This window comes from Taeniopygia guttata, chromosome 35 (genome assembly GCF_048771995.1).
Source record: "Taeniopygia guttata chromosome 35, bTaeGut7.mat, whole genome shotgun sequence".
NCBI classification, from domain to species: Eukaryota; Metazoa; Chordata; class Aves; order Passeriformes; family Estrildidae; genus Taeniopygia; species Taeniopygia guttata.
Genome location: NC_133060.1, coordinates 3,783,292 through 3,808,788, shown reverse-complemented (window position 1 = coordinate 3,808,788; position 25,497 = coordinate 3,783,292). Strand labels below are relative to the sequence as shown.

The 25,497-nt window shown below is 52.4% G+C and overlaps 1 protein-coding gene across 2 annotated transcripts; it reads right to left on the bottom strand.

Moving 5' to 3' along the window:
• Positions 1 to 5,638: 5,638 nt before the first annotated feature.
• LOC100224616 (uncharacterized) lies at positions 5,639 to 25,107 on the bottom strand. Of its 2 annotated transcripts, XM_072921183.1 has the most exons (3): positions 24,932 to 25,106; positions 9,228 to 10,089; positions 5,639 to 8,687 (listed from the first exon to the last, which is right to left on the bottom strand). In XM_072921183.1, exon 2 carries the CDS (start codon positions 10,060 to 10,062, stop codon positions 9,238 to 9,240), a length of 825 nt encoding a protein of 274 aa, XP_072777284.1. In that variant the 5' UTR covers positions 10,063 to 10,089; positions 24,932 to 25,106; the 3' UTR covers positions 5,639 to 8,687; positions 9,228 to 9,237. The 2 variants fall into 2 exon arrangements, with proteins under 2 accessions (XP_072777284.1, XP_072777283.1); XM_072921182.1 differs by having other exon boundaries at positions 5,639 to 10,089; positions 24,932 to 25,107.
• Between the last annotated feature and the right edge of the window lie 390 nt (positions 25,108 to 25,497).

The following is a 25,497-nucleotide window of genomic DNA, read 5'->3' as shown; positions in this document are numbered from 1 at the left end:
GCTATCCCAGTCACTCAGGCTGCAGCCAACACCCCCGGCTCAAAGCCAGCAGCTAAACCAGACAGTGAGCCTAGGCTAGCAGCTAAACCAGACAGTGAGCCTAGGCTAGCAGCTAAACCAGACAGTGAGCCTAGGCTAGCAGCTAAACCAGACAGTGAGCCTGGGCTAGCAGCTAAACCAGACAGTGAGCCTAGGCTAGCAGCTAAACCAGACAGTGAGCCTAGGCTAGCAGCTAAACCAGACAGTGAGCCTAGGCTAGCAGCTAAACCAGACAGTGAGCCTAGGCTAGCAGCTAAACCAGACAGTGAGCCTAGGCTAGCAGCTAAACCAGACTCAGCAGCCAAGCCACAACCAATGGCTGTTGCTACTAGCACAAGAAGTGGGAAGCGCACAGAAAAGACCAATCGACCAGTGGATGATGACGATGATGATGATAATGCAGGAGAGGGACCCTCAATGCCTGCTGACATAAAATCAGAAGTCAAAGCAACTGGTACAAGATCAGAGGCCAATACTGAGTCCTTTTCCCTAAAGGACCTTCGTGGCCTAAGGAAGGATTACACCCGACGACCTGATGAGTCTGTAATTAGTTGGTTGGCCCGTCTTTGGGATGCTGCAGGCGAGGCTACAATTCTGGATGGTACTGAGGCAAGACATTTGGGATGCCTGTCACATGATCCTGTCATTGATCAAGGAATGATGAGGGGGGCTAACCCTCACAGCCTCTGGGCACGGGTTCTGGAAAGTGTAGCACAAAGATACCTGTGTGCAGATGATCTTTATATGCAGCAAACCCAGTGGAAGACTATAGAACAAGGGATCCAACACCTGAGAGAAATGGCAGTGGCAGAGATTATCTTCTCAGATGAAATAACAACTAGGAATCCAGACTTGGTACCATGTACATCTGTGATGTGGCGAAAACTTGTACGGCTTGGGCCACATGACTACGCTTCTGCCTTAGCAATAATGAAGCAAGATGAGAGGGATGAGACCGTGCTTGAAATGGCAAGGAAACTCCGAGCATATGCAGATGCTGTACATGGCCCAACACATGCCAGATTGCAGCAGTGGAAACGCGTCTGCAGAAATTAGAAGATAAGATAGAGGAGAATCATAAGAGACTCAGGGAGGAGATAAAGGAGGACCTTCTCCAAATCTCAGCAGTACAGATCAGAGGTTCTGGTATCCAACGCAGACATTCCTCAGATGGTGAGAGAAGGTACACCCCACGAACTGAGCTGTGGTTCTTCCTGCGCGATTGCGGAGAAAACATGAGGAAATGGGACGGAAAACCTACTGGTGCTCTGGCACAACGGGTGCGTGAATTGAAGGAAGGTAAGACTCAGAGAGGAAGTGCCACCAAAAGGAGAGCAGCTCCAGTTGCCCGTAGCCAAACTGCCAGGCATCATGATGATGATGATGATGACATGTCCGATACTCTTGAAGGAACCTCTAAGACATACGCCCAAGGCAAGAAGGATAACCAGGCTTAGAGGGGCCCTGCCTCTAGCCAGGTAGAGGCGAGGGAAAACCGTGTTTTCTGGACTGTGTGGATTCGCTGGCCTGGCACATCGGAACCACAAAGATATAAGGCTTTGGTTGATACTGGTGCACAATGCACGTTAATTCCATCGAGACACGTAGGGGCAGAATCTGTCTCTATTGCCGGTGTGACAGGTGGATCACAGGACTTTACCGTGGTGGAAGCTGATGTAAGTCTGACAGGAAATGAGTGGAAGAAACATCCTATTGTGACTGGCCCAGAGGCCCCATGTATTTTGGGCATAGATTACCTTCGAAGGGGGTATTTTAAAGACCCAAAGGGACTCAGGTGGGCATTTGGGATAGCAGCTGTAGCGACAGAGGGCATCCAGCAACTGAACACCTTGCCTGGACTGTCTGAGAATCCAACTACAGTAGGACTTTTGAAGGGAGAAGAACAAAAGGTACCAGTTGCCACTTCAACAGTGCATCGTCGACAGTACAGAACAACTCGAGATGCTGTGGTTCCCATCCATAAGAAGATCCGAGAGCTGGAGAGCCAAGGGGTGGTCAGGAAAACCCACTCACCCTTCAACAGCCCCATTTGGCCTGTGCGTAAATCTGAAGGAGAATGGAGATTGACTGTGGACTACCGTGCATTGAATGAAGTGACTCCACCACTGAGCGCTGCTGTGCCGGACATGCTGGAACTCCAGTACGAGCTGGAGTCCAAGGCAGCGAAGTGGTACGCCACTATTGATATTGCCAATGCATTTTTCTCCATTCCTCTGGCAGCAGAATGCAGGCCTCAGTTTGCCTTTACATGGAGGGGAGTGCAGTATACCTGGAACCGACTGCCCCAGGGGTGGAAGCACAGTCCTACCATCTGCCATGGACTGATCCAGACTGCACTAGAAAAGGGTGAGGCTCCATAACATCTACAATATATTGATGATATCATTGTGTGGGGGAACACAGCAGCAGAAGTGTTTGAGAAAGGAGAGAAAATCATCCGAATCCTCCTGGAAGCTGGTTTCGCCATCAAGAAGAGTAAAGTGAAGGGACCTGCTCGAGAGATCCAGTTCTTGGGAGTGAAGTGGCAAGATGGACGGCGTCAGATTCCTACAGATGTCATCAACAAGATCACAGCCATGTCCCCACCAACCAACAAGAAAGAGACACAAGCTTTCTTAGGCGCCATTGGTTTTTGGAGAATGCACATTCCTGAGTACAGTCAGATCGTGAGTCCTCTCTACCTGGTAACCCGCAAGAAGAATGATTTCTGCTGGGGCCCTGAGCAGCAGCAAGCTTTCGCCCAGATAAAGCAGGAAATTGCTCATGCAGTAGCTCTTGGCCCAGTCAGGACAGGACCAGATGTGAAGAACGTGCTCTACTCTGCAGCCAGGCACCATGGTCTGTCCTGAAGCCTTTGGCAGAAGGTGCCTGATGAGACTCGGGGCTGACCACTGGGATTTTGGAGTCGGAGCTACAGAGGGTCTGAAGCCAACTACACCCCAACAGAGAAGGAAATCTTGGCCGCCTACAAGGGAGTCCAGGCCGCCTCAGAGGTGATTGGCACAGAAGCACAACTCCTCCTGGCACCCCGACTACTGGTGCTGGGGTGGATGTTCAGAGGAAAGGTTCCCTCCACCCACCATGCCACCAGTGCTACATGGAGCAAGCGGATTGCTCTCATCACGCAGCGTGCCCATATTGGTAAGCTGAATCGCCCTAGGATTTTGGAAGTAATTACAAATTGGCCCGAAGGTGAAAGTTTTGGTGTCGCAGATGAAGAAGAAGAACCAGTGACACGGGCTGAAGAAGCTCCACCATATAACCAACTGCCAGCAGAGGAAACACGCTATGCTCTCTTCACTGACGGTTCCTGTCGCATCGTAGGGATGAATCGGAAGTGGAAAGCAGCTGTATGGAGTCCCACACGACGGGTTGCAGAGGCCACTGAAGGAGAAGGTGGATCAAGCCAGTTTGCTGAACTCAAAGCTGTTCAACTGGCCCTAGACATTGCTGAAAGGGAGAAGTGCCCAAAGCTCTACCTCTACACTGATTCATGGATGGTAGCCAATGCTCTGTGGGGGTGGCTGGAGAGGTGGAAAGAAGCTAACTGGCAGCGTAGAGGAAAACCAATTTGGGCTGCTGAAGAGTGGAAAGATATCGCTACCCGGGTAGAGAAGCTACCTGTGAAGGTTCGCCATGTAGATGCCCATGTCCCCAGAAGCAGAGCTAATGAAGAGCAGCAAAACAATCAGCAGGTAGATCAGGCTGCGAAGATAGGGGTGTCAAAGATAGACCTCGACTGGGAACACAAGGGAGAGTTGTTCCTAGCACGATGGGCCCATGATGCCTCAGGCCATCAGGGTAGAGATGCCACTTACAAGTGGGCACGAGACCGAGGGGTGGATCTAACCATGGACAGTATTTCTCAGGTGATCCATGACTGTGAGACGTGTGCTAACATCAAACAGGCCAAGCGGGTGAAGCCCCTGTGGTATGGTGGGCGGTGGTCCAAGTACAAGGGTGGGGAGGCCAGGCAGATTAACTACATCACACTGCCCCAGACACGCCAAGGCAAGCGCTACGTGCTCACAATGGTAGAAGCCACCACCGGATGGTTGGAAACCTCCCCTGTGTCTCATGCTACAGCCCGTAACACCATCCTGGGCCTTGAAAAGCAGGTCCTTTGGAGGCATGGTACCCCTGAGAGGATTGAGTCAGACAATGGGACTCATTTCAAGAACTGCCTTATCAACACCTGGGCTAGGGAACATGGCATTGAGTGGGTGTACCACATCCCCTACCATGCACCAGCTGCAGGCAAAGTGGAGAGGTACAATGGACTGTTAAAAACCACCTTAAAAGCATTGGGTGGGGGATCTTTCAAAAATTGGGAGCAACATTTAGCAAAGGCCACCTGGTTAGTTAACAGCCAAAGTTCCACCAATCGAGCAGGTCCTGCCCAGTCTGAGCCCCTGAATATAGCAGACGGAGATAAAGTCCCAGTGGCACATGTCAGAGGTTTGTTAGGGAAATCAGTGTGGATCAATCCTGCCTCGAGTACAGACAAACCCATTTGTGGGATTGTCTTTGCTCAGGGACCAGGTTGTACATGGTGGATAATGCAGAGAGATGGAACAACACGATGTGTACCTCAGGGAGATCTGATTGTGGGGTGAAACTATTGTGCAAATATCACTGTTTGCTGGATGTTACTGCCAATGTCTGTGCATGAAACACACAGACATGAGAAAGAAGGAAATGTGTAAGTGTCAAAGGTTTGAGCAAGTGAAATAGAAGGAAATGTGTAAGTGTCGAAGGTATGAGTAAGTGAAAGATACAAGTTTTAACTTGATGGAGTTTTTACATGATGTTGAAGATATGGAGATAAGGGGTGGAATGTCCTAGGGTGACTGTTATGGTGTTTGTATCTCCAATCGTGTGTTCTGTTTACGTTTGATATTATGTTCTGTGCTTTCAGAACTGACTCTGAAAGTGAAGGTTTGTTTTGCCGTGTTATCATCTGGTTCACCTCCCCCCATGGTCTGCTGTCTAGAAAAGGCTAGGGCTGGCTGGCTGGCTTTTGCTTTGCTTGCTTGCTTGCTTGGCTTGCTTGCTTTGCCTGCTTTCTTGCTTTGCTTCCTAGTTAGGTTAGCTAAGCAGTCCAATTCTTTCCCTGGACTGTTGCTTTTTCCTTTCCTCTTTCTGAATATCATCCAACCTGCTCTGGACTGGGATCTGGGAAACACCAAGGAACACCAGGAGCCTGCATTTGGTGATCTGCAGCAGCCATCCCCAGTGCTGGAGAGCAATCCCCAGCGTCCAGACCCGGGCAACCACTCCCAGGAAAGACCTTCTGGATTTGTTCATCTCTTCAGAGGGGTGAAAGAGTTTTGTTGTCATCTAGTGTTGTTAATTGTTTTGGTGCTGGGGAGTGCTTTGTTTGTTGAATAAACAGGTTCTTTTCCACTTCCCTCTCAGAGGAAATTTTTCCCTGAACCAGGTGGGTGAGGAGGGGCCGTGGGGGTTTATTTCCTGGGGGCTCCTTTCAGAGGGTTTTCTCCAAATTTGCCCTAAACTAGGACAGCGGGTTTGTAGTTTTAGTGTCTCCTTTAAACAGTATATTAACAGAAAAAGCAGGTTTGCAGTTTTAGTGTCTCCTTTAAACAGTATATTAATGTATATTAGTATAGTTCGAATAAAGAAACCATTCATCCTTCTGAGCTGGAGTCAGGCATCGTCATTTCTTCCCCCTGGCTCGCCTGCATTTACAATAAGCCGTAAATTCTTTTTCTCTGGAAGATTTCCGTGTCCTGCGGCTGCCGTCCCGGTGCAAGTACCTCATTACTTTCTTCCCACCCACAGTTTCTATTTTAACCACAAAAGCTCAGTTTTAACCACAAATCTACATTTACCATACCAATAAAACGTTAATACAGCACTACTAATCAATGTAACATAATACAAACCCTATTCAATTTAATACTTGCAAAAAGCCAACCATAAAATCTGCATTTTTCCATGAGGACATCCCGAGGCTGCTGCAGGGACAGCGATGTCACCGCTGTCACGTCATCGGGGACGGTGACATCATCAGGGATGTTGCTGCTGTCACTTCTCCCCTCTCCCCTCCCCACGTGGGATTTGAGACGAATTTGGGGAATTTTCTGGGAATTTTCATTGCAATTGTCCCAAATGCTGATGGGAATTCTGGGGTGACGTCACTGGGGACACTTGGGGACATTCTGAGGACGCTCTGGGGACACTGATGGGGGTGGCGGTGGGGCAGGGGCTGAATGAGCCTCCTCGGTGCCTTGCAGCAGAGCCGGGTTATAAATGACAATAGAATAATCGGCTTTTGAAATTCTGAATTGCCTTCTGCACCTTGTTATTGATCACAAGGATTTTGCTGTGGTACTTGATTTGATAATTCCTTGCAGCTGCTCGCTGGTACAATAAAATCGATCTGTTTATGTGTGCACCGTGTAACAAATTTACTGCTAGAGTAATAAATAGATATTATATCATAGGCCTTAATATATTAAAAACAGATAAATAAAAAACAGATCAGTAATAAATACTGAAATAGAGACTATACAATGTTAAAATGCTTTTGTGTGACTGACTCAGGTGTAAAACAATTCCGTTGTTTCTCACATCTGCGGACCAGCCTCACCAGCTGATACCAGTGACACAAAGCTCAGAAGAATTTATGAATTTATCAGGGGGTCTGAAACAACAGGGTGGAACCAGGAGAAGAAATCAAATATATCGACTTAATCTACAGAATGTCCTGCAGACAAGTCAGAGGTGAGACCCAAACACGAGTTCCTGGGACATCCAAACCTCCCGGGAGTGTTTGAATAATGTCGAAACTCAGGAGTGTGTTCGTGGCCCTGCAGTGGAACCGGATCCGGAGAACGAAGGGTTAAGTTGAGGGCGAGTTCTTTGGCCGAGCCCAAAACCCTTTTTTATCCCTGATTAAACTTTGTTTAGTAATCCCTTAGTGAACTTTGTTTTTCACACCCGGCTGGGATTTGGGGGGTCCCTGGACAGCCCCCGCTGCTGAGCACTGACCCCCCCTCACCGAGCACTGGGACCCCCCAAAAACCGCACCCACACCCCTTCAGTGCCCCCGACCCCCTCCCTGCACCGACCCCCCCGAGCACCGGGCCCGGACCCCCCTTTGTGCCCCCCACCCATCACGGGGGTTCTGCCCCCTCCCCTTTGACCCCCAGAGCCGCGGGACCCCCGGGAACAGCGCCGGGACCGGGGGGGCCCAGGGATGTGAGAATTGGATCCGTAAAGGATTCCCAGATCCTGGCAGAAAGCTCACACTGCCTTGGACTTGTCCATGCAAACTCTGAGATTTTATTGTGCCAGCAAGCAGCTGCAAGGGATTATCGATAATCAATATCAGTATCAGCACCTGAGCAAAATGCTGGGGGTCAATAGGAACCTGCAAAAGGCAATAGAGAAATGCCAAACCCAATAGAAAAAGCAGAAAAATGCCAAAGGCAGCAGGGGAATGCAAAAGCCTTCTGAGTGCTCTCAGAATGTCCCCAGGTGCGGCTAGTAACGTCATCCCAGAAACTCCCATCAGCATGTGGGACAAAGCCGATGAAAATGCCCAGAAAATTCCCCAAATTGGTCTCAAATCCCGCGCGAGGAGGGGATGGTGACGCCAGCGCTGTCCACCATGATGTCACTGTCCCTGATGGCATCAGAGCGGTGCCATCGCTGCAGCAGCCTGGGGATATCCTCCATGGCTTTTTGGCACCGCTGGGCCAGTGCGCGCCTGCTGGGGCCACCGGGGCTGCCGGAGCCACCACAGGGACTCAAGAGGAGGTCGTGGATGTCCCCAAGTGTCCTCAGCAGGTGATCCTTGCCCAGGCAGGCACTGGCATCCCACAGCTGCCCAATCTCAGCCACTTCGGCCACCAAGGCCTCAGGGACATCGGGGGACGCCTTCTTTGTCCCCTCCAGGATGGCCTCGATGTCCCCGAGCCGGCGCTGCAGCTCCTCGGGGAACCGCCTGCCTCCTTCACACTCTTCCACCAAGCGCTCCAGCGGCCCCAGGGCCGCCTGTGCCCAATGTCCCCTTCTGGTGGCCACCATGGCTTGGCTGCTGGCCACCACGGCCTCTCCCACGGCCTCGTTGGTGGCCGCAGCCACCTGGGCCTTGTGCGTGGCCGCTGCCGAGGCCCTCTTTTCCCTGCCAGGGCCACCTTCAGCCGCTGGGCTGTGGCCCCAGGCTGCTCCCAGCTGTCCTCCTGCGGGTGGCCACGTCCTGCAGGTCCCCGGCCCGGATGGCAGCGATGGCCGCGTCCCAGCAGGCGTCGTGGAGCTCGGTGGCATCCCAGGCCAGCAGGGCCCAGCTGTCCTTGTGCCTGACCACCAACTCCTGCCAGGCCAGGCCGCAGCTCTCACATCGGCCCAGGTGGCCCCTGGGGTGGCCCCAAGCGCGGCCAGGGCCTGGCCCAGGGAGGGGACACCACGGTGGCCCAGGGAGGTGACATCGCCCTGCTCCAGGGTCTCACGGAGACTCCAGGTGAAGTTCCTCAGGTTCGCGTGCAGGACTCTGGGGACATGAGCTGCTGCTCGTCCCTCTGTAACCCGGTCACGGTGGCTGCCACCTCACCCAGGGTGGCCACCACATTCACCAGTGACTCCAGCTGGTACAGGGACACCTGGGGAGGGCACAGGGGAGGTGTCAGGGACCTGGTGGCACTTGTGGTCTCCTGCGGTGGCCCCAGTGCCCTCCCAGGGTCCCCTTTGTCCCCTCCCTGGAGGGCTCTGCTGTCCCCTCTGTCCCTTTGTCACCCCCTCATCTCCTCTGTCACACCCCTGCCAACCCCCACTGTCCCCTCTTCTTGCCCAGGGAGACTTAAACCGTGTCTGTGTCTCCAACAGTTTCTGCTCAGTCAGGCCTCAGATATCAGGCCCCTTTATCAGCTCCATTGCTTTACTCTCTGTTTTATTCCCCATACGGGGGCACAAGGGCTCTGCCCCACGGGGGTCACTGGGGATCATCCAGCCCGGATCCTCCCATGGGGAACGGAGCTGCAGCAGCGCACCAAGCTCTTCCCTCACTCTCTTCCCTCACTGCAAGCTCTTCCCTCACTCTCTTCCCTCACTGCAAGCTCTTCCCTCACTCTCTTCCCTCACTCCAAGCTCTTCCCTCACTCTCTTCCCTCACTCCAAGCTCTTCCCTGACTCGGGGCACTCACAGGGCTTCCCTTAGTGGTGCCTCCGTTGGTGTTGGGTGAAGCTTGAGCTCTGTGCGAAGCTCTTCCCACACTCCCCACACTTGTAGGGCCTCTCCCCGGTGTGGATGCGCCGGTGCACGGTGAGGTTGGAGTTGTACTTGAAGCCCTCCCCGCAGTCGGGGCAGCGGAAGGGCCTCTCCTCTGTGTGAATCCGCTCATGCAGGAGGACACTGGAGCTGGTCTGAAACCTCTTCCCACACTGGGGACACTCGTAGGGCCTCTCCCCAGTGTGGATGCGCTGGTGTTTTCTCAGAGCGGTGATCCACCCAAAGCTCTTCCCACATTCCAAGCACTCGTAGGGCCGTTCCCCAGTGTGGATCACCTGGTGCTTGATCAGGCAAGAACTGTCTATGAAACCCTTCCCACACTTCCCACACTCGTAGGGCCTCTCCCCGGTGTGGATGCGCCGGTGGGCGGTGAGGCTGCAGCTGCGGTTGAAGCCCTTCCCGCAGTCGGGGCAGAGGAAGGGCCTCTCCTCTGTGTGACTCCGCTCGTGTCTAAGGAGATGAGAGCTGGTCTGAAACCTCTTCCCACACTCTCCACACTCGTAGGGCCTCTCCCCAGTGTGGATCCTCTGGTGCCGGCGCAGGTGGTAGCTCCGGCTGAAACCCTTCCCACATTCCAAGCACTTGTGGGGCTTCTCCCTGCCATGAGGCTTCTCCACCAGCTCCGAGCTCCGGCTGGATCTCCGCCCGCCTTCCTGGCTCAGGGGGGCTCTTTCCTCCCCGCAGCTCCCTGGGCTGGGTTTGCAGCTCCTCCTCCTGCGGGATCTCCGGGGCTTTTCCTCCTCCTCCATCCAGCCACACTCTGGCAATGAAAAATCCTGGTGTGGAGAAAAAACAAGAGGAGAGCACCTTGGACTGGAGGTTCCTCCTTGCCCCAGTTCATCTCAGGAAGTCATTGGGAATCTTGTGTCTGTAAGAACCTCCAAAACACCAAGATTTAGCCCAAAAATCCCACAAACTTCAAGACACAGATCAAAAACTCCCCAAACATCACAAGTCAGCAAAAACCTCCTCCAAAACATAAAGATTCAGCTGCCACATAAAACCAAAGCACCAACATTTAGCCCAAGCAAGCTCAGAAACACCAAGATTCGCCCCGTGAAAATCGTGGATACCCCTCCACAGTCACCTGCTGCATGTGGGGGGAGCAACGCTCCTGGGGCTGGAGGGAGGCTGCAGATACAGGGAGGGGTGGAACCTTCTGCTGCTTCCTCTTTCTGCTCCTCCTCCTCCTCCTGTATCTCTACCCTTCCTCACACTCCTCTTCCTCCTGCTATTCCTCCTTCTCCTGCACAATCCTACCTTCTCCTGCCACCTGCACCGTTTGACCATTTTGTTCCTCAAGCCTGCTTCTCCTTCCCTTCTCCTCCTGCCCCCAGGCCCAGCACCCACTGCCGGCTCCCTCTTCCCCCCAGACCCACAGCATCCCAGCCAAGGGGCAGGGATGGAGCTGGGGCAGGTCGGGCTGGGGCAGTGCTGGGCTCTCGGCCGCTCCCGCCCGCACTCGGTCCCCACTGCAGCCGCTCCCGCCAGGACAGCGCGGGGGGGCCCGTCCTTGGCGCTGCCCCACTCCCACCTCCCCAAATTCCCCTCGCGGGGGCGATGGGGCCAAGGGGGGGGGCGCAGGTGGGCTCCAGGTGGGGAACGCGGGGAGCTGCGAGTCTGCCTGGCAACTTGATAGTAAAAGGGTTTTAAAATCATGAGATTTAGGGTTAACAGAAAAAAATAAAATTAGTAGGCCTTGGAAAGGTAACTACCTTTAGCACAGGGAGAAATAGTACTATGTAGCTAGGACATGATAATTGATATAGTTGTTAGATGTGATGACTGTTTAGTAATTAAATATAATTACTGTTTAATCAGAAAGAATAATCATGTGAAACTGTGGTCATGTGTCGCCCTGATTCTTGAGTTTTCTAAAGCCTTCTGAGTTTACATTCTATTGGGAAACTTTCCCACACAGTTTCTGTAAATAACGTGTTGTTTTGCATTCCTCCATGGGGGTGGAGAGACTTGATGTATTAGTGCTTTGTCCAATGTCTTCGGAGAGGTGGCCCATTCACTCTCCAATCCACTGTCACCTTTGGAGAAGTATAAAAGTTGGAGTCAGAAAATAAACGCGCTCTTTTTTGCCTTGCAAGGTGGCAGGTGGCTCGCGTTGTGCTTTCTCGTGTCCTATAGCGACATCTGGTGACCGCCGAAGTGTATTGCAGCTTAGGCTGGGAACTGTTGTTGAGGTCATTCTGTTTGTTCAGCGCGTTGCCTGTTGCTGGGGTTTTTTTTGGTAATGGAGAGCTTTGAGGGCATTAGGGAGCAGTCTGTGGCTTTGGACATTTGGAGGGATGTGCTGAAGCGGAAACGCTTTCCTTTTTATTGGGATGATTTTGAGAGGCTGTTTTTATGGGCAAGGGAACAGGGATTCTTTCCCAATCTTGCTGAGGCCCTTTCCTGGGAGAATTGGTCTCCCGTGGGAGATCGCCTCATGGATGCCCTGCTTGATAATCGTTTTGAAGATGTTGGGCCGCTGATGATGCTGTTTAAGAGGTTGGATGCCATTTGGCAGGGGTCTGAGATTGGCAGTTCTCGGGCTTCTCTGGGGGGACCTATCTGTCTTGGATGCGGATGCTGGGGAAGCCGAGTCTCTGTACAGTTGCCCTAATTCCCCTAGCCCCGGGGGGAGTGAGCCGGAAGGTGGCTCCTCCTCTGGTGTGGTTCGGGCTCCCAGCCCACTGGCTCCAGGCATCCGGTCGGTGGAGCCGGTTCGGCCGCCTCGCCCTGCCCCGCGTCGCAGGCGTAGTGGGCTGGGCGGGAAAGCACTTTCTCTTTGTGCCTTCCCGGCGTTCGGGGGTGAACGGGGGCCCGTGGATCAGCCCCCGCCTCGGATTGCGTCTGACTCGGTGACGGTGAACTGCCCGAACTGTGGTGTTACATTTCCCCTGAAGAAGACGCAGGCGCGTTCACCCGGCCCGGTCTCGGGTTCATCTTCTGAGGAGGAACCCGCTCCGATCCCTGAGCCTGCGCGGCCTGCCGGGCATGCGCAGGCGGTGGGGGCCGCCAAAGGCGGGGCCTTGGTCACTGTTCCATCGGACCCCGCCCTGGCAGGTGGGCAGCCCGCCCCGTCCGGCCTGATGGGGGCGGTGCCCACCAGGAGGCTGCGCGGCGCGGGTCTGACGCTCCTTGGGGGCGTGCCGGACTCCCTTGTGTCGTCCCTCGGTGACGTGTCTCCGTGCGCCGCGTCTCCCTCTTCGCCCCGTCCTTCCCCCGTCCCGGGGGATGGGAGCGCTGCGCTGGGGTTGCGGTCTGCGCCTCCGCCTGCGCCCGCCGCGGTGCCCTCTGCTGATACTGCAGACAGCACCGCTGGGGCACCGGCTGGTTCGGTTCTGCCTTCCCCGCCTGCCGCGGGGGCCGGGACTGCGGCACAGCGGGGCGCTGGGGTGTTCACCTTTAGCGCGACTGCTGACGCGGCCGGCGGGAGACCGGTGACTCCCCGTGGCCGCGGATCCTCCCAGTCGACCTTGTGGACCCTCCCTGCCTGCCAGGTGACCGTGCGTCCGAAGGACCACGGGCGGTTTTGGCAGGAGGTCCTGGATAAGGCTGAGGAGATGTGCGACTTCGGCCCCTCGTGGAGCCTGCCGGATCAAGGGGAAGGCTCCTCTGGCTCTGCTGATGCTGCGGGGGGCGTGGTGTCCAGTGATGTTGCACCGCCTCGCAGCCCAGGGGCTGCCACTGTCCCGAAGTCTACGGGACACGATACAGTGGATAATGCAGCCTTACCAGGGGGTCCTCAGGCTTTCCCTGTGCTTAGGGGTGTTACTCATAACACTCATCAGCCCTTTTCATTTAAGGTGTTGAAGGAAATCCAAGACACTGTTGCACAGTATGGTGTTGGGTCTGATGAGGTTATGCAGACGATCCGATTACTTGTTGCTGACCTGCTGACGCCTTCCAATATTCGTTCTGTGGCTCAGGCTCTTTTTGACCCTGTGCAATTTGACATGTTTGAGGACAAGTGGGCCGCTTTAGTGGCCAGTGCAGTACGGAAGAATGCTACGCGGGGGCAGCAGGATCCCAGACGTGTAGCTACCGCCGACATGTTGATGGGCACAGATAATTATGTTGATCCTCAGGGGCAGGCGGGATACAATCCTCTCGTGCTTGAGCAGTGCAGGACGTTAGGCTTAGCAGCTGTGATCCAGACCTTAGAAATGGCTGCTCCGATGGAACCCTTTCTGACTGTTGTTCAAAGGGCCGATGAGTCATTCATGGACTTTGCATCGAGGTTGACTGCCTCGGTGGAGCGGCAGGTGGTAGAACCTGAGCTAAGGCAAATGGTCCTTGCGAGATTTGCTAGGATCCACTGCAACGCAGAATGCAAGAGAGTCATACAGGCTCTTCCTGAAGGGGCTACACTTTCACAGATGGCAGCGGCCTGTGCAGACCTAGGCCCCTCGGTTCGGAAGGCGGATGCTTGGGCTGCTGCTGCGCAGCCGGTCTGGGCAGCACCGCAGGGCTGGCAGCAGCCCCGGGGTGCTGCTCAGGCGAGCACCAAACGGGGGAAGAAAGCACAGAAAGGAAAAATTCCCTCGTATGTTTGTGGCCGGTGTGGAAGGCCAGGCCATCCTGCAGATGTTTGCAAGGCGACTATTCATGTTAATGGCCAAGCACTCCCGGGCCCGGGAAACGGGAAGCGGAGCGCGAAGGGGGGGCGTGCTCAGACACAAGTTCCTCTCCAGACCCCAGAGCCCATGGAGGTCTGCTCGGCCAGCTTGTCGCCAGCACCTGCAGGTCAGCAGGTGTGGATGTCTGCACAGCAGCAACAGTCGTGTTAGACTCTTGCAAGGTGCACAAGGTTCCCCTGGACGCCTTTGGTCCCTTGGGTGAAGGCATGAGCGCCTTAGCCTTCCTCATGGGGAGGTCTAGTGCCACCCTTCAGGGCGTCATTGTGCACCTGGGTCTCATTGATGCAGACTTCACAGGGCAGATTTGTGCAATGGTTTCCACACCAACACCCCCTGTTACGATCCCAAAAGGGACACGGCTTGCTCAACTTGTGCCTTTTAAGTCTTCTGTTCGCAGGACGACTGACCGGTTGCGAGGTGATGGCGGTTTTGGATCCACTGGGCCGCCTCAAGTTCACTGGACTGCTGTCCTGACCAAAGACCGTCCCGAGATGCTGTGTACCCTCTCCATCCCTGATGCGACACCGTCAGAGATCCGCCTGCGCGGGCTCCTTGACAGCGGCGCTGATTTCACGGTTCTCTCCCTTGCCGCCTGGCCTCCGGACTGGCCCCTGGATCCAGCGGAGACGTCTGTTGCGGGCCTGGGGGGAACAGCACGGTGTTATGTGACCCAACGGCCTGTGCTGGTCACAAACCCAGAGGGACAGACGGCCTGGATTAGGCCTTATGTTACTTCTTCTCCTGCTAACCTCTGGGGGAGGGATGTTCTATCTGCGTAGGGGGTGCGCATTGGGACGGGTTTTTGATGGGGGCCACTGCAGCGAAGGGCGCAGAGTGTTCTACGCCTCCTATACGGTGGCTGGTGGATACACCTGTTTGGGAAAACCAGTGGCCCCTCCCTCAAGATAAACTTATCGCCCTTCGGAAATTGGCGCAGGAGCAGCTGGAGCAGGGTCGTCTGGAGCCTTCTAACAGTCCCTGGAACACCCCTGTTTTCTGCATCAAAAAGAAGTCTGGGAAATGGAGGTTGTTACAGGACCTCCGGAAGGTCAATGCTGTCATGGAAGGCATGGGAACATTGCAGGCGGGCATGACATCGCCTACCATGCTTCCTGCAGGCTGGCCGATCTTCATCGTGGATTTGAAGGATTGTTTCTTTACAATTCCTTTGCATCCTGATGAGAGACCGAAATTTGCCTTCACGGTGCCAGCAATTGACAATGATGAGCCTGCACAGCGATATCAATGGAAAGTTCTGCCACAGGGGATGCGCAATTCCCCGGTCATATGCCAATGGTATGTGGCCCGTGCCTTGTCTGGAGTTCGCAAGCAGTTTCCTGATGCACGTCTGTATCATTATATGGACGACATCTTGGTGGCTGCGTCCACTCGGGATGAGCTGCTGAGGATTCAGCCTCGGTTGCTCGATGCTTTACATGCTCATGGGCTGCAGGTGGCTCCAGAAAAGGTTCAACAGCAACCTCCTTGGAAGTATTTGGGGGTCAAAATTCTGGAACGGACAATCCAACACCAGGAGGTGCAATTTGCACACTCGGTGAAGACACTGAATGATGTTCAAAAACTGATGGGTGTCATCACCTGATTACGTCCATACTTGGGACTAACCGATGCACAACTGTCTCCTGTGTATGATCTGTTGAAAGGAGACTCTGATTTAAAATCACCTCGCACATTGACCCCTGAGGCACGTCAGGTGCTGGAGGAGGTTCAGCAGGCTGTTTCTGCCCGTCAGGTTTATCGCATTGATCTTTCCGTTGATGTCACTGTGTTCGTTACCACTCCAGATTCGCATCCCACAGGTATCATTGGTCAATGGAGTGACAAATGGTCCGATCCCTTGCACATCTTGGAATGGGTTTTCCTGCCCCATCAGCCGCAGAAGACGGCAACGACATTGGCTGAGTTGATTGCTCGGTTGATAATCAAATGCCGGCAACGGTGTTTGCAATTGATGGGTGCGGATCCTGTAAAGATCATACTCCCGATATCCCGGGAGGACTTTGACTGGAGCTTTGCACACTGTGTGTCCCTGCAATGTGCTCTAGAAAATTTTTCAGGGCAGATCACTTATCATCTGCCCAGCCACAAGCTACTGCAGGTGGCAAAATCTATGCAGATCTCTTTGCGGCCCAAAAATAGTCAGGAACCTGTGCAAGGACCCACCGTCTTTACTGACAGTTCGGGGAAAACAGGAAAGGCCATTGTTACTTGGAAGGACGGATCTGAGTGGAAGGTCCTGAAAGGTCATCAGGATGGGTCGGCCCAAGTGGTTGAGTTGAGGGCCGCTGTTATGGCATTTGAGAGATTTTCCCAGGAACCTTTCAATTTGGTCACGGATTCTGCCTATGTGGCTGACATCGCACAGCGGTTGGGTCACTCAGTTTTGAAGGAGGTCAGTAACCCTGCCTTGTTTCATTTACTGAAGACCTTGTGGTGTGCTATTCAGGCCCGGGTTCATCCGTTTTACGTTCTGCATGTGAGAAGTCACACCAATTTACCAGGGTTTGTAGCAGAAGGTAACGCGAGGGCTGACAAGTTGGCTAATCCGGCGTGGGTAGCACCCCAGCCTGATACACTCGCACAGGCCAAGGCATCACATGGGTTTTTCCATCAGAATGCACATACTCTGCAGAAGCAGTTTCAGCTAACGCCAACAGAGGCTCGTGGCATTGTTGAGTCCTGTGACGACTGCCATGCACTTGCTCCGCCTTTACCAGCAGGGGTAAACCCTAGAGGCCTTAGGGCCTTGGAGCTTTGGCAGACTGATGTCACCCAGATTGCCGAGTTTGGCCGGCTCAAGTATGTGCATGTCACAGTGGACACGTTCTCCTCTGCGATGTGGGCTTCCGCTCACACTGGAGAAAAGGCTCGTGATGTCATTGCCCACTGGAGGCAGGCCTTTGCCGTTCTGGGCATACCTTCTGCTGTGAAAACCGACAATGATCCTGCTTACGCATCGCAGCAGGTGCGGCAGTTCCTGCAGTTGTGGGGTGTGTCACACAAGTTTGGTATCCCCCATTCTCCAACCGGCCAAGCTATTGTAGAACGCGCTCATGGTACTCTGAAGCGGGTTCTTCAAAAACAAAAACGGGGAATGCAGGGTGAGACCCCACACAGTCGGTTGGAAAAAGCATTGTACACCATCAATCATCTTACAGTGCAGCAGAATTCAAATAACCCTGTCATTTTAAATCATCATCTCTCATTGCAGGCTGCAGACGAGGCACATCAGCCTCGAGCAAAAGTTCGAGTGCGGAATTTAGTCACTAAACAATGGGAAGGTCCCTATGACCTTATCGCTTCGGGGCGCGGGTATGCTCGTGTATCCACAGATACTGGGGTACACTGGGTACCTTCAAGGTGTGTTCGTCCTGATCTGCAACCGCAGAGACAGTTCCGACAAACGGGCAACATAGAAGCCGTGACCAAACTGAAAGTCATCAAATGGATGGATCATCGAGTGATGACTCAGTTGAAGATGACGGTGGGTGATCACTCTGATGATTCCTCCATGAACAGACACTGAACCTTATTCATTTTTCCTTTTCTTTTAAACTAAAAAGGGTGAGATGTCGCCCTGATTCTTGAGTTTTCTAAAGCCTTCTGAGTTTACATTCTATTGGGAAACTTTCCCACACAGTTTCTGCAAATAACGTGTTGTTTTGCATTCCTCCATGGGGGTGGAGAGACTTGATGTACTAGTGCTTTGTCCAATGTCTTCGGAGAGGTGGCCCATTCACTCTCCAATCCACTGTCACCTTTGGAGAAGTATAAAAGTTGGAGTCAGAAAATAAACGCGCTCTTTTTTGCCTTGCAAGGTGGCAGGTGGCTCGCGTTGTGCTTTCTCGTGTCCTATAGCGACACACACCTGTGCGGCTAGAGCAGATCTGAAAGATGTCCCCCTAGAACAGCCAGACTGGGAGTTGTTCACAGATGGAAGCAGTTTCATGGAGAACGGAATCAGACACGCTGGATACGTGGTAACAACAATCAGTACAGTGGTAGAGGCAAAAGCATTGCCACCAAATACATCCGCCCAGAAGGCAGAACTGGTTGCTTTAACCAGAGCACTAGAATTAAGTGAAGGGAAAAAGGTGAACATATGGACTGATTCAAAATACGCATTTGGAGTAGTGCATGTGCATGGGGCCCTATGGAAAGAACGAGGTCTGTTTTCATCTCAAGGGATGCACATTAAACATCAAGATGCAGTTCTGCAGCTGATCAGAGCAGTACAAAAACCTGAATAAGTGGCAATTATGCATTGTAAAGCACATCAATCAGGAAACTCCAAAATTTGTGAGGGAAATCAAAAGGCAGATTGGACGGCTCGACAGGCTGCTCGAAAGGTGCACACAACAATGGCACTGGTCCCTTTAAAACTTAATGTATCTCAATTCAATTTACCTCCACAGCCAAAATATTCAGCAGAAGATGAGATACTGGGACATTTACTGAATGCACAGAAGAATCCAGAAGGGTGGTATGTAAATGCACAAGGACAGATAGTGGTACCCCCCTTGGTAATGAGAGAGGTTCTACAAATTAAACATAACGAATGTCATTGGGGTGCAGAGGCATTGGTAAAATTTCTAAAACATTATTTGGTCTCAGTACAAATGTTAACAATGGCAAAATCAATAATGTCAAAGTGTGAGATTTGCTTGAAAAACAACCCAGTGGCTAGATGACAGGCACAACTAGGAAGGGTTTGGGTAGGGATAGAACCAGGACATTATTGGCAGGTAGATTTTGTAGAATTACCAAGAACTCGAGGATACAAATATTTATTAGTAGGGGTTGATACATTTTCCGGATGGCCAGAAGTCCTTCCCTGTCGCACGAACCAAGCAAAAGAAACAGTTAAGTGGTTACTACAAGAAATCATTCCCAGATTCGGGGTGCCTCTAGGGATATCATCAGATAGGGGACCCCATTTCATAGCCACGGTGGTAAAAGAAGTAAGTAGGTTGCTGGGAATAACTTGGGACCTCCACACACCATAGAGACCCCAGTCAAGTGGACAGGTGGAGAGGATGAATCAAACACTAAAGAGGCAGATCAGTAAAATATGTCAAGAAGCTAAACTGCAGTGGCCACAGGCTTTACCAATAGCATTACTGAGAATCCGGATAAAGCCTAGGAATGGGATGTCAGTAAGTCCTTATGAGATATTGTATGGGAAACCATATGAATCTCCTGGACCCAATCCAAATATACATGTCACGGGAAAACAGGAAGTATATAACTATGTTCTGTCTCTTGGGAAAACTTTAGCACGACTTAGGAGTGCCCTTGTGTGGAATAGGCCGCTGACTCTCGAGAATCCTGTTCATGACATACATCCAGGAGACAAGGTGTACATTAAGAATTGGAATGAAGAACCACTGAAAGAAAAGTGGACTGGACCCATCAGGTACTAGTGACCACCTTCACAGCAGTCAAGGTAGCTGGAGTGGACTCCTGGATACACTACACTCCAGTGAAGAAAGCCCATCCCAGACTGCGGACTGTGTAAACTGTGGGACCAACAAAGCTGCAGATAAGATGTGTTTAATTATTTCAGGAATGTTACCAACAATTGTACCAATTCTCCTTTCATGGTCTTTGGGATGTGGAATGCAAAAAGATCAATTAACTGCTCTTCATTCTAGAATGAAGAGAGAGGTCCAGGCAGAAACACTGGTGATAAAGGTTTCCAATGCAATTTGGGCTGAGAATGTAATTATTGGATTAGTTAAAGATTTTGCCAAAATGCAGAACACTAGCAGAATAACTGCCTGTCTGCCAATACCGAAGGCAGCGGAAGACCCAATAAATTGGGGAATCATAACGACAAAACTGCCTGAAATACAAAAGAACAAAACAATTATATGCAAACAGGTACCAGAATCAAGACAGGTAATCAAGGTAACCTGGAAAGTAATAGGACAATGGTTACATCCTTTGAGTCAAAGAGACTGTCTTCAAAATAATGGCACGATAGGGTATCCAATAGAATGGGCAGGGGGCATTCAAAATCAATGGCAATGCTACTTACCACTTTATAAAAAGGTTACAGAAAATGTTACAGAAACCACTCTGGTGTGGAAGTGCGAGGCAAAAGATCACTAAGGTCAAACAGAGCCTTGGGACAGTGCGTGGTCTCTAAGTATACTTCAAAAATTCCAGTACATGGCTGCCACTCCTTGGTGCATTACATGGGAAGGTTCAGAAAATGAAACAGATCCAGCAGTAGTGAACACTGACACTAGTAGTAGAACAAAGGCAGACAAAGTAAGTTAGTGGGCATGTAATAAAACTTATGATTGCACCTCTGATGACATAGAAATAAAACAAATTCCACCACTGGCAGTAGCCTTACAAATTGGTTGTGCCTGCAGAGGTATCAAACACAAACAGGGTAAAGTGGATTATAAAATACTTGTAGGATGTACCAAGAGTACACTCCGAAGTCCAGGACAATTCCTATGGGCAACAAGTGATGGTACCTGGACAATCCATCTACCTGTAGATGGGAAAGTAAAAGAAATTACTTTAGGCCTCCCTACTTTGTGTCCAATTTGGAAAAAGTTCCCATTTAAGGGAAAAGATGTACTTCTGCAGATAAGAACAAGACAAGAAGTTCCAAATAATGAAAATCAAGATGAAACCTGGCAAGAACCCTCTAGTGGAGTGAAATTTGGGTGGGCCTTAGAGTCTTTGCTTGGTCCTATAGCAAACTGTCAGAATAAAGAAATGTTGTACAAACTTACAGGTCAGGTAGATAGACTGGCTAGGGTCACTAGGGAAGGATTTAAAGAACTAAATGTACAATTACAAGCCACCACAAAAATGACCATACAAAATCGATTTGCCTTAGATTTGTTACTCCTGAAAGAGCATGGAGTGTGTGGACTTTTAAAGGGACAGATTGATCATTGCTGCATCCACATCCCAAACGTAACTGCAGATGTAGAATATGACATCAATCAGTTAAAACAAATAAAGCATGAAGTACAAGAAGAGCAGAAAGATTTGACTATGAGCTGGTTAGACAAAGTCTTTAAAGGGTTAGGGTGGAATGTGAGTTCATGGATTAAGTCTATCATTGAAAGTGTAATAATCCTATTAATTGTGTTCTTAGTAGTTTTAGTTAGTCTAAGTTAAATTTAGGTTAGTCTACAGTGTCCTAAAAGAAGAAATACAGAAGAGGACATCCTGGAACCGGAAAATAATCAAGGCACTGACACGGGACCCACACCCATCATCCTCTGATCCTCCAGTCCATGACAACGTTCACGTCAATCCTGGATTTGAAGAACATCATGTATAAACTTAGAAACTAAAGACTGTATCAAGTGAAAGTATTTGCACTTATGATGAAGTAAAAATACTTTCAAAGGGGGGAAAATTATAGTAAAAGGATTTTTAAATCATGAGATTTAGGGTTAACAGAAAAAAATAAACTTAGTAGGCCTTGGAAAGGTAAATACCTTTAGCACAGGGAGAAATAGTACTATGTAGCTAGTACATGATAATTGATATAGTTGTTAGATGTGACGACTGTTTAGTAATTAAATATAATTACTGTTTAATCAGAAAGAATAATCATGTGAAACTGGTCATGGACCTAAGAAAGATCACTATAAACTCATGTCAATGTATACAATAGAACAATGTAAGTTTAATAATTATACAATGATAGGGTATAAAATACGTTCAGTTCGAAACTTGTGTTCGGAGTCAGATCTGAGTTTGTACTCCGACTCCCAGAGCTCTCAATAAAAGCACCTGCATGTAATCATATCCCGAGATTATGTGTTTCTGAACGCTAACAAACTGGTAAGTCATCAGTGCCACAGGCTCTGACTGGCTGAGCTCTGCCTGAGGGCTGCGGCTGCAGCAAAGAGGGGACACCCTCCGGGGGGATGTCCCACAAACGGGGGACCCCCATGAAAGGAACAAGAGCAAAGTGTCTTTACAAACAGATGCTCTGAATCTTCCTGGAGATAGGGCCGGGAACCTGTACATAAGGAAGTGACAGGAGAAGCCATCGGTTTCAGAAAATGTTATTAATTGATGACACAGACTGCTGCTCAGCCAAGGTCCTGCTCTATTCATGAACTTCCAGAAGAACAACAAAGACTTAACAGAGCCATGAATATCGTTTGCTATATAAAAATGGGGAGCATATTAAGGGGGTATGTAGTAGATGTACTGGGAAGTCCGCAGCTCTCAAGTACTTCAGCTAATGGGGAAAGGGAGACAGAGATGTAGTCAGGAGAATTAGGGTGAAAAGGAGGCTCTGTCCTTCAACAATTGGAGAGATCCCATGGGGAATGTGACATATCCTGCCTCATTTCTAGGAATGAAATTACTTTATAGGACTCCTCTGTCTGCTTTGTGGACAGAATCCTCTGGTGATGTCAGTTTTTCCACACACCCTGGGGCTCATCCCGAATTCCTTCCACCCTCCGGGAGCAGGCAGAGAGTGCAGCTGAAGGTGCCTCACCCAGTTTGTCAAACCATGACAGCTCCCTTGGCTGGCGGCGGCACCGGGGATTGATTGGGGACCCGGGAGTGACCAGGAGACAGACGAGTGACACATCAGGGGGGTCTGTGAAGAGTCAGCAGGGAGAGAGCACTGAAAATCTCATCAGTGACTGCACTGGGATCTACACGGAGTGAACATGGCAGGGCACCCATGGAGGGGAGAAAAGGGAAAGCCAGGGACGGCTCCTGGCCAAAGGGATGATGATCCCAAAATGACTCTGAAGGGTCCCTTGGGAGAATGCTGAGGTAGTTTGCACATTCCCCCAGAGGTAATTAAGGACATGAACACACAGGGGGGCAATAAGGAAAGTGAAGATGGGATTTGGACAACAGGGGATGGATGGTGTTGGTGTGCTGGGAAGGGATCAGGTGAAGGGGAGTGTGCAACAATATGGTTCAGGCAAGAAGCAGCAGGAGGAATCTATGTGGTAAGAAAAAGGATGACGGCAAAGAGGAGGAAAAGAAAAATACTCACGATTGCTTTATTTTTATTTTCCAGCACTGTTTTATCCTCACAATTTGCCAGCTGATCCAGATCCTTTCCATGCCCAGTTTCCAGGAGAGGAAAAGCAGGAGGTCAGGATGTCAGGGGTTTCTCTGTGGTGGGCAGCGGCAGCAGCGGGCGCAGAGGTGCGGGACCGGGAGCAGGGCTGGGGGCCTGTGGGGAGCTGCGGGGCCGGGCCGGGGCTGTGGGGCAGCCGGGGCTCAGCGCCGGGCGCTGCCTGACCCCACCAGCCCCGGGCAGGGCCGGCAGTGGCCCCCGGCCCCCAGGAGGCTGCGGGACGCCCCGGCCGCTGCCCGGCCCCAGGGAGCTGCCGGCCCTGCCCGCCGGGGGGGCCGCCTTTGGACACTGCGGCAGGACAGGCACCGGCTCTGCCACACGGACTGTGCAGGGGACCCTGAGCACAAGGAGCAAAACAAAGCAACATCTGGGAACGCAGATTTTCATGGTTGGACACGGAAGTGAATTTTCTCAGGCAGCCGGTCTCAAAGCAATCAGTGGTCAGGTTTGGATATTGGCACCTGGAGTGGCCACTGAAGGCATGGGCACGCCTCTGAGAACACAGGTTCAAAGCAAGAACTCCCAGCAGAACTGTCTCTTTGGAGAGTGCAGACTCTGCCCCCACACCACGGGCTGGGTGGGGGAATGGAAGCCCTGCGGCCTGGGAGGGATAGGCCAGGGGGAGGAAACCTGAGATGTCTTTGTTCCCCACGCCCCCACACCACCGGAGGGAAACAGACAGAGAGCCTGAAGGCACCTGGAAATTCACTGGCAGAGGAGAAGGAGGGGGGGGGGGAGGTGCCCAGCCCTGGGAGTTGGAATCTGGGCTGAGATTTCAGCAGCCAGGGAAGTCCAAGACTTTTAACCCTTTCCTGGGAAATGAAAGCTTTGTGAAATATTACTCCTCCTCGACTTGAAAGAGGAAAGAGACAGTCTGGGACTGTCACAGAATTATAAGATCAAACAATCAAACAGATCACAGAATCATTTGGGTTGAACGGTACCATAAAGATGATCCCGTTCCACCCCATGCAGTGGACAGGGACACTTTCCCATAACCCCAGTCGCTCCAAGCCCTGTCCAGCCTGGCCTGGAACACTTCCAGGGACCCAGGGGCAGTTAACAGCTTCTCTGGCATACCTGTGCCAGGGATTCACCAGCCTCACAAGGGAACATTTCTTTTCATTATCCCATCTAATCCTGCCCTCTTGCACTGGGAAGCCATTGCCCCTTGTCTTGGCACTCCAGGCCCTTGGAAATAGTCTTTCTCCATCTTTCATGTTGGAGGGAGAAACCATCAGTTCCAATAAATGTTACAAATTGACCCAGACAGCTGCTCAAAGTCCCGCTACATTCCCAAACTTCGAGAAGAACAAAGACTTAACAGAGCCATGAATATCGGCTGGTATACAAAAGGAGGGTGCATATTAACGAGGACAGGCAGCAGGCGCATCGGGAAGTCTGAACCTTCCAAGGACCTCAGCCCGTGGGCAAAGGCACAGGGAGATGCGGCCGGGAAAATGAGGATAAAAAGGAGGCTGCGGACTACAACCATGGCAGAGAGCGCACGGCAAATGCCCCGCGGCCTCTCCCCCTGCTCGGCAATAAAGTCACTTTTACAGGACTCCTCGCTCTCCTCCGGCCACAGAAACCTCCGGCGACGGGAATTTCCCCGCACGCTCCCGGCCGCGGGGCAGCCCCCTCGGTCCTACCCACAGCAGCCGGGCCGAGCCAGCGCTGCTCCGGCAGCGGCTCCTGCCCAGGCCCCGGCGGGAAGGAGACCGCGGGCAGCCGCTCCCGCCGCGCCCTCAGCCCGGGGCCGGCACGGCCCGGACACGGCACCACCGACCCGCCGCAGCCCCCTGCCGCCCCCTCCGCCCGCAGCCAGCCCCGAGCCCCCGCAGAACCCAGCGCGGCTCCCACCTGCGCCGGGGCCGCCTCCGAGCTCCGCCGACGCCGCTACACCGCGCTCCGGCCGCTGCCGCCGCTCCCGGGCCCGCACAGACCCTCCTGGCGCCAATGGCGCCGCTGCCCGCCCACGGCCGCCCTCAGCCCGCCGCCGGGGCCGTGCTGCGCCCCGCTCCCACCAATCAGCGCGCCGCAACCGCGACTGACGGCACCAGCGGCCAATGGCAGCGAGCTGGGGGCGGGCTCTGCGCACGGCCCAGACTCGCCCCGCGCTCTCAGGGCCCCCCGCGCTGCGTGAGGGCAAAGCCGGAGATGAGCAACAGCCCCGGGACGGGCCCGGGCCCGAGGCGGGATTGAGCTGCCCACACAAACAAACTTCTCCGCACCTCCCGCCACGGCTTTCCCGGCCCTGCGCCTTCCGTGCCTCCGGCTCTGCGGGAAGCCCGGGAGCCTCCCTTCTCCTGCCCCTCATTAGTGCATCGGTGCTTCGCTTGGATTTCCCCCAAAAAGGGAAACCTGCCCAAAGCCCTGCGGGTGAGCGGGGGAGGGGAGAGATTTCTGGCAGAAAACTGCAAAGACTC